Genomic DNA, 13597 nt, shown 5'->3' on the forward strand with positions numbered 1-13597 from the left:
GAAGAAATTTTCATATTTCTTTTTTTAGCATAATTTAAATCTTTTTTGAAACTTAGTAAATATTTTTAATAATGACCACATAGACTTAAAAAAAAACCTTTTTACATAGTCCTCTTTTGTGTTTTGTAACATTTTGTTGGAGAATATAAAACATATTTTTTAAACTTTTCAGGTTCATTTTTGTGACCCATGAGTTTGATAGATTATTCTAAATAATCTCTAATACTTTTCTCTTTTAATGTTTTTAAGTTCCTGTATTATGTTATACTTTAATTTCTTCTGATCTTTAAGATTATTAATTTAATGCTTTTGTTTTAAATGTATGTTGTTTAGTAATTCTCACTTTAGACAGTTGAGAATTAAGAAATTAATGTTTTCAAAAGCTGGTGTTCTAGAAAAAGATCTGTAAAATAAAGGAAAAATCAAATATAATTTTCAGTCATTTAAAAAAGTAATCCCAGTACAGGTTGTCTGAACTAATTTTGAATTCTAAGTTGATTATTTGTTCTCACATTTTGGTTTACCAACTCCTTTAAATCAAGTAAAGTTAGACATAAATGAGAAAGTAAGCATATTGCAAGAAGAGGTTCATTACAAAGATAAAATTTTGAAATACTTAATTTTAAAAAGACTTCATATGATATTTTCTCTCTATTATCATGGATAATAAAAGTTGGCTATTCTAAGCTATTTTATTAAGCAAACACTTTTTGAATATGAATATCTGCTCTGTATAGAGTACTGCAGTAGACTTGATAATTGTCAGAGAGGATTTGTGAATGCTTTATAACATGATAGAAAATAGTATACTTAGAATTCTAGGCTAACAGGTGTTTAAGCTATTTCCAAGCATTTTCAAGGAAAGCAATTCCAAAGTCCCTTTATTTTCTTTTATTCATGTTCATATCTCTTCCTTTCCAGTGATAACTTGATTTTTAAAAATCTTTTCTATAGGAAATTTTGGGAGCGGTTTATTGCCCTGTGTCATGACAACAAAAGCCTACATGGTATCACTTTTGAACAGATCAAAACACAGTTAGAGGCTTTGGAGTTAAAGAAAACATATGTGTTGAATCCACTTGCTCCTGAATTTATCCCTCGGGCTCTAAGACAGCAACATTTGGGAAATACCAACAAACAGCAGCAATCACCACCCAAGGTAAAACTTTTATTTTTAAAAATCAAGACGTGAAATTGAAAAATTGTAGCTCTTGAAAAATAAAGTTTTATTAGGTTAATAACCACAGTAATCACATTCAGTGGCTTATGTAGAAATTTCAGTTCAAAATTTCCACTAAGCACAGTTTTGTTACTGTTGGAATTTGTATAACTGGTTTGTTTAGATTATAACAACATGGTGCTATTTAGCTGTGTTTTTTCTTGCTGCCTTTTAAATGCACTTCATCAAAAGTGATTTAAGTGCTAGCTTCTTATGGTGTCCTCATGATAGTTAAATCTCCCATTTCATTGACTAATAGGTTTCCATTTTAGAGATTTTGGAGACATAATGTAATTTTAATGTCCTATCAAGTTTATTTAAAATATTCTTCTAATAGTAAATTTATAATAATAATAATAATCTTAGTATATTTATAAGTCTTTGTTGATGGGTCATGATTTCAGGGAATATTTCATGCAGTTTTAGAACATGGATATCACAGAATCATAGATTTAAAATTAACAAAAATGTTAGAAGTAATTGAAACTAACTCCCTCATTTTACAGAGGAGAAATCTAAGAGGCAGAGAGATTGTGTGACTCTTAGGCAATAACCAAGCAGGATGTGGCAAAGGCAGGACATGAAATCAGGGTGTAGAGTTCAAACAGTATTCTTTATTGTTTCCAAGCTGCTTATCATCAAGAATCCTGTCTTTTTAAAGATTGTTATAATTGCACTTGGACTGTATTTGTTTCAACAGAAATGGGTCTTGTAGATAGCCTACTTATGCTGTTTTAGATTAACTGCCTAGAAATGTACAATTGATGTATTATACAAGTACTCCTATAGTAAAATACTTGGCAATTATAAATTAAATAAAGAAGTTATAGGAATGACATTTTTAATATTTACTCTAGTTTTTTTTAAAAGATTATTGTTTATCAAAGAAAGATTAAAACGATTTATGTAAGTCAGTCATCACAGAAAAATATTATTTATGACATTTAATATGAAGGATTTCTAATTTGCTTCTAATACACTAGCAATTGAGTCTGTTTGAATATTATTTTTGAAAGATTATGAAAGAAATACTACACACAGAGAGTAGTCACTTGTTTAATAAAACAATTCTTGTTTAGTTTTCCATTGAAATCCTATTTTGATCTTCAAAGAGAGTTATGGAGGTCACTTGGAGATTCCAAAGGCTAAGGGTAGAATGAAAACTGTAGCATGTTCTATCATCACAGCCCAATTGTAATTGGGTAATTGGCCCAAAGACAAATTATGTATCTTATCTGAATTTGGAGAGACTTTTCACTTAAAAAAGTGATTTTCTGGCTACAGTTACTCAGAAGGACTTTCTGTTGCATCACTGGGAAGGGCATGTTCAAGCTAACAAAATCACAACTCTTTCACAGACACAAAGTATATTCTTTAATTTTCAGTTAAAATGATATAAGATTGAGTAAAGAACTAATGTGTATGTTAATAGAATACTGGGTTTTCTTAGTGATTGGGGAACTATTTTAGTTATAGTACTGCCCTATTTTTCTAGTTTTAGAGAATGATACTTTCTGAGTTAATGAATTTTCTTTCTTTTTTTTTTCCCTGAGAAATCAATGCCCAGGTCATTAGGTGTTTGTTTGTTTGTTTTGCTGAGGCAATTGGGGTTAAGTGACTTGCCCGGGGTCACACAGCTAGGAAGTGTTGTGTCTGAGACCAGATTTGAACTCCGGTCCTCCTGAATTCAAGGCTGGTGCTCTATCCTCTGTGCCCCCTAGCTGCCCCCATGAATTTTCTAAATAATTCTGTTTTAAGCATTAGCCATAGAAATAGGGGTAGTGTGGAATACTGGAGAATATGCTGGTCTTTGAGTTAAAAAGAAATAAGGTTCTTATACTTATTAGAAGTGTGACCCAACTTAGGTTGTCACTTAACCTTTACGTACCTTGGACAACTCCTATGCCTTATGACATAATAGTATCAGAATTTTGTGAATAAACATCTCTTAAATGTACTTTGTACAATAATTTATAGAAACAGATGGTGTGAGACTTAGGGCTAAATTAAGCACTGATCTCAAGTTATGTTCTTAGAATTTGTTTTCATCAGATCATCTATTGATGTAAATTTGCTTTTTCGTAATTTCTACCTTCTTCATAAAAATGAATCATGTCTTCATGTTTCAACTAAATTGTAAGTTCCTTAGAAGCAAGCTGTTTGTATTTTATAGCTTTGTAATTTCCATAGCTTATAATGTAGTGCCTTTTACATAGTGGACATTCATATTTGCTGAATTCATAACTTATTGAAAGGTAACTAATAGAATCACTTCTGTTGTTCAACAACATAGTTCACTATTCAAAATACAACAAAACCCACAGCAGCTTTTTCTAAAATGATTTTTTTACTATTTAGAAAATCATTACTTCATTGTTATTGCTACCTACTATTGATTTCTTTTTTCCCCCTGTCCTCAAATAGCTTCTCTCTCTCTCTCTCTTTTTTTAAATATTTTAATACTTTTCATTTACCAGATGTATGCATGCGTAATTTTACAACATTGACAATCGCCAAACCTTTTGTTCTAATTTTTCCCCTCCTTCCTCCTCCCTCCCCCATGGAAGGTTGACCAATACATATTAAATATGTTAAAGTATAAATTAAATACAATATATGTTTACATATCCAAACAGTTGTTTTGCTGTACAAAAAGAATTGGACTTTGAAATAGTGTACAATTAGCCTGTGAAGGAAATCCAAAATGTAGGTGGACAAAATTAGAGGGATTAGGAATTCTATGTAGTGGTTCATAGTCATCTCCCAGAGTTCTTTTTCTAGGTATAGCTGGTTCAGTTCATTACTGCTCTATTGGAAATGATTTGGTTCATCTCATTGTTAAAAATAGCCACAGCCATCAGAATTGATCATCATATAGTATTGTTGTTGAAATATACAATGATCTCGTGGTCCTGCTCATTTCACTCAGCATTAAAATATAATTGTAAATAGTATTCAGAACATTTTTTAAAAATTAAATTTCCATGTAAATGTAATTACAATTTCATTGTAATTCTCTTTCAAGATTTTATGGTACATAATTTGAGTATATAATGGTACATATTCCATAGCCCCCAAATTTTAATCCCTAAGAGAAAATGGAAAGTTAGCAGAAATGACACCAAGCTAATTTCCACAATATTTTCCATGTGACAGAACTTCACATAAAATATTAAAATGTTCATCTTTAATGCTATAATGGAATTTAAAGATTCATTTAGTACTAGCAACACCTTCTCCTTTTGGATATATGCTCCTCTCTGGATTTTCATACCTACTATCTCTTGGTTCTCCCTTTCTACATTTCTGCTCCTTCTCAATTAGTTTTGCTGATTCATCAATCACATCATGCCTACTATCTATGAGTGTTCCTGTACTGGTCAGTATTTCTTTTTTTCTATGTTTTATATTAATTTGGTACTTTCATCAGCTCGAGTAATTTCTGTCCTGAGTTCCAGCCCCACATTACAAACTTCCTGTTAGACATATCAAATTAGATATCTATTTAGCATTTTCTGCAGTAGTCCTTCCTCGTTCTCCCAGTTGCTAGTATCTTTCCCACTGAGATTACCTTCAGTCTTCTTTATGTATATCTTATATGTACTTATTTATAATTTTGTCTCTCTCATTAGAATGTAAACTTGTTGGGACTAGAGACTGTTTTATTATAAAGTCCGGGTTAGCTCCCTAGAGTCTTCAGGAACAGCCGGAGTCAGGATAAGCAAAAGTCCTTGGTCTACAGGGGGAGAAATGAAAGAGACAGACAAACTGCTACAAGCTCGCCACCAACTTCCCTTCTCCTGGTCCTGCTGCAATGTGAAGTTCTCTTGCCTCTCTCATCCCACCTCTTACTCCTTACCTACAATTATCTGTATACACCAGACATCAAGCCAGCATGGAACAGTGAGAAGGGCCATTTTCCAAACATACGCTAATAGAATAATTTTCCAACAGGTAATTAGCCTTAAGTGCTCCGTTGTCTCTTTCAAGCACATCTTTTAAGAGTTTCAGCCCTTTACATTTTATCTTTTTTTTTTTTTTTTTTTTTTTTTTTTTGCATTTTCAATATCTAGCACGTAGTAAGCATTTAATAAGTGACTATGTAGGATTGATATTGTTTGATAGAATTTATCTACAAATCTTTCAGTTATCTACAAATCTACAGATTTTCCTTCCTCTCATAGTATATTTATGGCTAGTTTGATTTCTGAAATTTGATTAAGATATTTTATTTTTTAATTTGTATAGTTTATATTTTTTTAGATAAGTTTTAAAAGGGTCTCAGTTTTACTGGCATGTAATTTTGTACATAAGTTATGATAATTTTAATTTTCCCTTTGGTGTGACTTTTCCTTTGTTCATTTTTTATTTTGGTAATTTGATATCTCTTTCTTTTGGATCAGATTAATGATTTTGTCAGTCTTTTAAAAGATTCAGTTTTTTGTTTGATTTTTAATCCTATAGGGAGCTATAGGATATAGTGGATAGAATGCTGGACCTAGAATCTGGAAGACCTGAATTCTAATATAGTCAGAGACATTTAATAGCTCTATGATCCTAGACAAGCAACTTAACCTTTAACTACCTTTTAAAATTGTAAAGTGAAGATAATAATAGCATCTACCTCTCAGGATGATTGTGAGAATTAAAATGAGATAATATTTGGAAAGCATTTAGTATAGTGCCTGATACTTAGTAAATGCTTGTCTCTCTCTTTAACCCCAGATAGTTTTTATTTTATTTTCCATTTTATCTTTTTCCTTTCAATTTTCAAGATTTCTTCTTTTGGTTTTGTTCATTGTTTAATTTTTAAATTGTATGTTCAGTTCACTAATCTTTTCTCAACCACCACTCTCACCCCCATCTGACCCAGTTTTATAAATATATGCTCTAAGGATTGTTTTAACTGCTTTCCAGAAATTTAGTTAACTTGTTTAATCATTATTATTTTCTTTTACTTAGATTTTTAGTTTGAGAATGACCCATTCATTATTTAGGTTTCACTGTTACTTCTTCTAATATGCTTCTTATATTCATTACTATTTTTATAACATTGTAGTCTTAAAAATTTTTTTTATAATAACTTTTCTTATTCTAAACACTGATGCTAACTCACAGGGTGTTCTACAGATGTAGTTGTGAATATATATTATGCTAGGCAGTTTTCTACTTACCAACAATCAGGAAAGTAACACTGGTTGGAATAAGGAAAAATGATCACCATACTTAATAAAAGTATGTGCTTTTATAAAAATAAATTCATAAAATTAGAATTGTTTAGAAGTTGAAAAGCTTTGATGTCTTCAAGAAGTCATATTATTCTCAAATAATTTTTCACTGATGATTTAAAAATGAGAAAACCTTATGTAAAAATACAGGTCTAACACTTTAGAAGCTACTGAGATCATTAAATTTTCTATTCACAAAGATACATTTTGAGAGCTCTGATGGCTTTAATATAGATGAGAATAATTAACTGAATTGTTTTTTGCTTAAAATTGAGGAGTTGATCAGATCACCAAGTAAAAAAAATATTGAGGAAACAAAATAAGAGGGTCTAAGAGCCTTGGGAGATTCTCATTGTTGGTGGACATGTTGGGAATAAAGATTCAGGAAAGAAGATTGAGAAGGTGTGGTTAGATTCTCAGGAGGAGAGAATCAAGAGAAGACATTCACAAAAACCCAGAGAGGAGGAGATGATCAATAATGTGAGAAGCTATAGAGATGCCAGTCAAGAAAAGTGAAGTTTGTGTAAAGGCTATCAAATGTGGCATTTTACAAATCACTGATCACTTAAAAAAAATATATTTTAGTTTAAAGGAGTCAGAAGTCAAATTATAAAGAATTAAAAAGAGAGTGAGGAAATAAATGGAAGTAGTGATTATGAATATAGCTTTTTCAAATAGTTTAACTGACAAGGTGGAGAAAAACAATATAGGATGATAACTAGAGAGCATGGTAGGATACCAGGTAGAATAGGTTTTTTGTTGTTTTTTTTTTTTTTTTTTTTTTCCTTTAAGGATGGAGATTTAGTCATGTTTATAAGAGGCAGATAAAGAACTAGTATATAGGGAGTGATTAATCATTAAGAGGGTGAGGATGATGATGGTTAAAGGGGCTTCCACTAGAGAAGACAAGATCTACTAGAGAAGACAAAAAGGATAAGCAAAAGGACCTCATTATCAGAGAGTAGAGTGAAAATAGAGATAGTAGAGAGTAATGTTAGAGGAATGAGAGGTGAAGAGCAGCAGTTAGTGAATATCATGGAGGTAAGAATAAGCTTGAAACTCCTGTTGTAGTGAGTGAGATAATTTTAAAATTCGGCTTTCTGAAAAAACAGAATATAATTATTTAGCTTAAGGGTAACCCAATTGGTTTTCTCCAGTTATATATTATTTAGTCTTCTAATATATTACCTAATTAAAGATTCTTTTTCTTTTTTTGCTCTCTTAATATTTCTTTTTTTATAGCTTTTTATTTACAAGATATATGCATAGGTAATTTTTCAGCATTGATAATTGCAAAACCTTTTGTTCCAACTTTTCCCCTCCTTCCCCCCACCCCTTCCCCCAGATGGCAGGTTGACCAATACATGTTAAATATATTAAAGTATAAATTAAATACAATATATGTATACATGTCCAAACAGTTATTTTGCTGTACAAAAAGAATCTGACTTTGAAATAGTGTACAATTAGTGATTCCCTGTGAAGGGAATCAAAAATGCAGGTAGATAAAAATAGAGGGATTGGGAATTCTTTGTAGTGGTTCATAGTCATCTCCCAGAGTTCTTTCCCTGGGTGTAGCTGGTTCAGTTCATTACTGCTCTATTGGAACTGATTTGGTTTATCTCATTGTTGAAGATGGCCACGTCCATCAGAATTGATCATCATATAGTATTGTTGTTGAAGTATATAATGATCTTCTGGTCCTGTTCATTTCACTCAGCATCAGTTCTTGTAAGTCTCTCCAGGCCTTTTTGAAATCATCCTGCTGGTCATTTCTTATAGAACAATAACATTCCATAATATTCATATACCACAATTTATTCAGCCATTCTTCAATTGATGGGCATCCAATCAGTTTCCAGTTTCTGGCCACTACAAAAAGGGCTGCCACAAACATTCTTGCACATACAGGTCCCTTTCCCTTCTTTAAAATCTCTTGGGATATAAGCCCAGTAGTAACACTGCTGAATCAAAGGGTATGCACAGTTTGATAACTTTTTGCCTCTTCATATTTCTATTGTACTTAGGTGGATTTGTGATTGCATTGGTGTGAGTCCTTTCACTTTAAGTGCAGGTTGCAGTCTACCCATACTTTCCTGTCTTTTTTAATTTGTCCTCTTATGATCATTTGATATATTGGATTCTTCTAACATCTTGAGGACTATTCTCTTGGACTCTTAATATTATAAGTATATTAATGCAGTTTATACATTGTCTTTTCTTATGTGTAAAAGACATCAAGAAGGGCAGTTTGAGTGGATTATCGAATGCATGAAGGATAGTAATATAAGTTTGGAAAGATAAACTGAGCCAGGTTTTGGAGGGCTTTAAGTGCTAAAGAGGAGATTGTAACTGATCCTAGAGATAACATAAATCAAAGTCACTAGAATTTATTGGGCACAAGTGTGTTATGGTCAAACCTATGCTTTAGGAATATCACTTTGACAGTGATGTGGAGAGTTAATTGAAGTGGGGAGATACTTAAATGAGGGAAGTCAACAAGGAGACTATTCAAATAATCTAGGTAACAGATGCTGTGGACCGGGTTAATGTGGTAGCTGTGTGAACAGAGAAAAGGGAATGAATTTGAGAGATGTAGTGGAAGTAGGAGTAAGATTTGTAAGTTGATTGGCTGTGTGAAAGGAGGGAGAGTAAGTCATCAAGGATATGATGTAGTTGGAAACCAGAATCACTGTAAAGGTGATGGTACCCTTGACAGACACAAAGAAATTCAGAAGACCTATGAGTTTTAGGGGAAAGGTAATGAGTTTTGTTATGAATGTTGAATTTGAGAAGTCTGTAGGACATGAAATGTCTAATAAGCAGTTAGTGAAGTAGAAATAAAGCTTGGGAGAGAGACTAGGGCTGGATATACAGATAAAGCAGTCATGTGTGTGTCTATGTGTATACATATATTGTCTGTGTATGTATTACAGATTATATAAAGTGTAATGTGCTGTTGTCTCCAGAGACTGCTGATTGCTCTCTGGGAGGAGATCTGCTGTGTCAATTCAAATCTCTCAGACAGATTCTTCTTCCTGTAGAGAGCCCTTGTCTCCAGACAGTTGCTGCCAACTCTGCTCCAGAGTAGTGACTTCTTCTTCCTCCAGAGAGCCACCTCAAGTCTGGTCCTCCCAGGGAATGGGTGTGGGATAACGCAAGGGCTTCTGGGAAAAATTACTTCAACCAATGAACTTGCTTCTCCTAAGCATGCAAGCTTCTCCCCAGGAATTCAAAGGGGTTAAACTCCTAGTAAAGACCAGAAGTAGAGAATTGTTAAGTATCAACTTAGCATTTAGTAAAAACCTAATATCTCATTATCTCATTAGTACTTAGTAAGAACCTAACATCTCCCCCTTTCTTTTGATTTAGAATATAGGGTGGTTATGACCTTGAAACATAAATAAACATAAATATGACAGACATTACACATTATTACATAGATTATATAAACACATAGTAGCATAGTAACATAATACATGCTATAAGTATGTAACAAATAACATGATCAAATAATCATAAATTGAGAATTTATACATGTCCATAAGTCCATTGTCCATTAGTTCATGTGCCAAAAATCCAATAATTCCTGCAAGTTTTTAAAGTTCTTTAACAGTCTTCTTATCAGCCATGCTCTTTCAGTATCAGATGTTTCTTAGATTTTCTCCTTTGTTTTAAGGTCTTTCTCTTTTTCTGTCTCTCTCCAATGGACAAGGCGAATACAACTTGTTGGCACCCATCCGATTCCTTCTCCATCTGAAGAAATAAAAGCAAACCCTCTCTAGGCAGTTAACCTATCTGGTCCCTTCCATTCACCACTTTCTGGGTCTCTCCATATCACCTGGTGATTATCTAAGGACAGTGGAGCTGCTCACATTGGACACTGCCCTTCTGGTGGGTTATAAAACCTGTCTGCCGGAGCCAGTGCATCTTTGTCAAAAATTAGAAAATTAATGATATAGAGAACTAAATTTAGAAGTTCTCTAGGGCTACCTGTGGCTCCCCCTTTCTTTTATTTTTGGAGGAGTGTCTTAATGTCTCTGTTTCTTCTCTCTACTATTGCCTGACCTTGCGGATTAAAAGGTATTCCAATAGTGTGTAAAATCTTGTACTGCGCACAGAAGTGCGCAAAATGTTTAGAACTATATGCAGGTCCATTATCTGGTTTTATTTCTTGTGGCACACCCATAATTGCAAATGCTTGGATAAGGAATTCAGTTGGCACTGCAAAAGTGAATCCTGAAAAGGTATCTACTACCACATGGATGAAAGACAGACGACCGAAAGATTTATAATGGGTCACATCCATTTGCCAGATTTTATTGGGTCTCAAACCACGAATATTCTTCCCTGGTGGGAGTGTAGGAGCGTGGAAAGGAAGGCAAGCTGTACAGCTTTTTACTATGCTCCTAGCTTCCTCTCTTGTTATTCCAAACTGTAAACGTAAAGCTCGAGCAGCCTGATGATATTTAGAATGAGATTCTTGTGCTTCCTGAAATAAAGGAGTACTGGTTAACATGGTTAGAAGGCTATCTGCCTTTGAATTTCCATCAAAAATAGGACCTGGAAGTCCACTATATGAGTAGACATGCAAGATATAAATCTTTTCTGGATGCTTTCTCACTTGCTCTTGAAGTTCCTTAAAGAACTGATATATATTGGAGGCTACAAATTTTATTTGGGCTGTGGCAATTCTTTGTCCTACACCTACTGAATAGGCTAAATCAGTAATTATATTTACGTTTCCTGGGTAATAAGTAAGAGCTAGCATGATAGCAAATAATTCATTCTGTTGAGTGGACTGAAAAGGATTCCTGACAACTCTCTTTATGGTTAAATCATGAGAGTATAAAGCACAAATATTTTCTTTGGAGGTATCTGTAAAGATTGTTGGTCCCTTAAGAGGAACCTTAGAAATCTTTTCTTCAAAAAATCCATCGCCAATTATGTAGTAGCCAGGTTATCTTTAATGGAGACTCATGTGCAAAATTTGGAGCTGTAGCCAATAAAACTTGCCATTCTGGGATGGTCTCACAGCATATATTAATTTGTACGTTAGTATAGAACGTATATATTTTTTCAGGACTTATCCCAGATAATTGTATTACTCTCTTAATAGCCTTTAATAAAATTCTAGCCACAAGCACTGGGTAAGGAGTAAGTCTTTGTTATGGTTGTGCTGGGAGGTTCACCCACTCAATCACACTGTCTCCTTGATGAAGGACTGCTGTGGGTGCCTCTTTTGTAGCAAAAACTGATATTTCCAAGGGTTTTTGAGTGACTCTTTCAACCACATTGGATAAAGCCAATTCAACTTCTCTCAAAGCCTCTTGCGCTTCTTTTGTAAGCTGGCTTGGTGAATTTAAAGCACTGTTTCCTCTTAAAATGTCATATAGAGGTTGCAGTTGATTGGTAGTTAAGCCTAACACTGGACGCATCCATTGGATATAGCCTATTAATTTTTGGAGGATGAAAGAGGGCGGCACTTAAGAAAGAGAGAGTCTTTCTCTCTCTGGGCCAGACGTGAGGTGGCTGAGGTCGAGGGATTGTCTTTAGCTAACATCTACCCCATTTCAGCTATAAGAGATTGCTGGTGTAGCCCTTAACAAGGTAAGTTTCTTTTTTGTCTATTAGAACAGTCACTTAATCTTTAATAAAGTTTCCTTGTTACTCATGGTAATTTCTGTGTCAGAAAGTCTTTTCTACTGGAATCTGAATTGGAGGTTTTTCTACTGGAATAAGGATTGTGTCTGTCCCTATTCGGGCACCAAATTGCAATGGTCCAGTCTAGCTCCTCTGAAGGGCTCAGAATAAGTCCTTGTCAGGATAAGCAAAAGTCCTTGCCCCACATTGGGCGCCATTATGCAATGTGCTCTTGTCTCCAGAGACTGAAGATTGCTCTCTGGGAGGAGATCTACTGTGTCAACTCAAATCTCTCAGACAGATTCTCCTCCTCCTCCTCCTCCTCCTTCTTCTTCTTCTTCTTCTTCTTCTTCTCTCTCTCTCTCTCTCTCTCTCTCTCTCTCTCTCTCTCTCTCTCTCTCTCTCTCTCTCTCTCTCTCTCTCTCTCTCTCTCTCTCTCCCCCCCCCTCTCTCCTTCTCCCTCTCCCCCCCCCCTCAGCAAATGGGTGTGGGATAATGCAAGGGCTTCTGTGAAAAATTTCTTCAACCAATGAACTTACTCCTCCTAAGCATGCAAGCTCCTCCCCAGGAGTTCAAAGGGATTAAACTCTTAGTAAAGAGGAGAACTACAGAATTGTTAAGTACCCACTTGCCACTTAGTAAGAACCTAACAATAAACCTATGTGTAATACAACAAAAGAAGAAGATCTATCATAATCTTGGAATATTCTTGTGGAGAGCATGACATAGATAATGATCTGACAAAGAAGACCAAGAATTAGCAATCAGACATTTGAAGTAGAACCAAGACAGATCACAAAACCTGACAGTGGATAGCATCCAAATGGATATGGTTATTAGCAGCATTAGATGCTGCTGAGAGATCAAGAAGGATTACAAAAATCCTAATTAAGAAAGATTTTTTAAGAGGCTATTTTATTTGTCAGTTATAAGAGGTTGTTTCAGTTGGGTGATGAAGTTGGAAGCCAGATTATGAAGTGTTAAGAATTTAGTGAGAAAGGAAATTGATTTAATGAATGTACAGAGTTTTGTATAGGAGTTTGATTTACAAAGGAGAAAAGATATAGGAAGAGAGTTTGAAGGTATTAAAAAATACTTTAAAGATAGCCAAGACCTGAGTATGTTTACAGATAGAATAAAATAAATGAGTAAATAAGGGAGACATTAAAGATTAGAGAAGGGGTGATTATAGGTGTTTCTCTGAAACAGATAGAAATGGATGGCCTGGCCCTCAAGCCTTAGTGCAAGAACTGACGCAGTATATATGAACAAAAGTAAAAACCTTCTACCATGATGAATATTTTGAATCAGATAAAATCTTCTTAGAAGGAATTAATGCTAAAATAATTATAACTGGGACCTTAGGAAAAAAAGGAATGGCTTAGCCACAAAGATTCTAGGAATGGAAGGAAGTTTCCATCTAACTAATGGGGATAATATTAGCATCTTACCCACTTTCAGATAGGGAAGTGATGACCATACGGTGTGAAAGCATGAAACAAATGAA

At 34.0% G+C, this 13597-nt stretch overlaps 1 protein-coding gene across 5 annotated transcripts in view; it reads left to right on the forward strand.

The window, feature by feature from the left end:
* The window catches only part of HELZ (helicase with zinc finger), a 268358-nt gene that overhangs the window by 185210 nt on the left and 69551 nt on the right, over positions 1–13597 (forward strand). For all 5 annotated transcript variants that reach the window (XM_074260562.1, XM_074260566.1, XM_074260567.1 and 2 more), the window contains one exon: positions 955–1159. In XM_074260562.1, coding sequence (XP_074116663.1) covers positions 955–1159 — 205 coding nt within the window. The remainder of the gene's footprint in view (positions 1–954; positions 1160–13597) is intronic.

The sequence above is a fragment of the Sminthopsis crassicaudata genome, chromosome 4 (genome assembly GCF_048593235.1).
Source record: "Sminthopsis crassicaudata isolate SCR6 chromosome 4, ASM4859323v1, whole genome shotgun sequence".
NCBI classification, from domain to species: domain Eukaryota; kingdom Metazoa; phylum Chordata; class Mammalia; order Dasyuromorphia; family Dasyuridae; genus Sminthopsis; species Sminthopsis crassicaudata.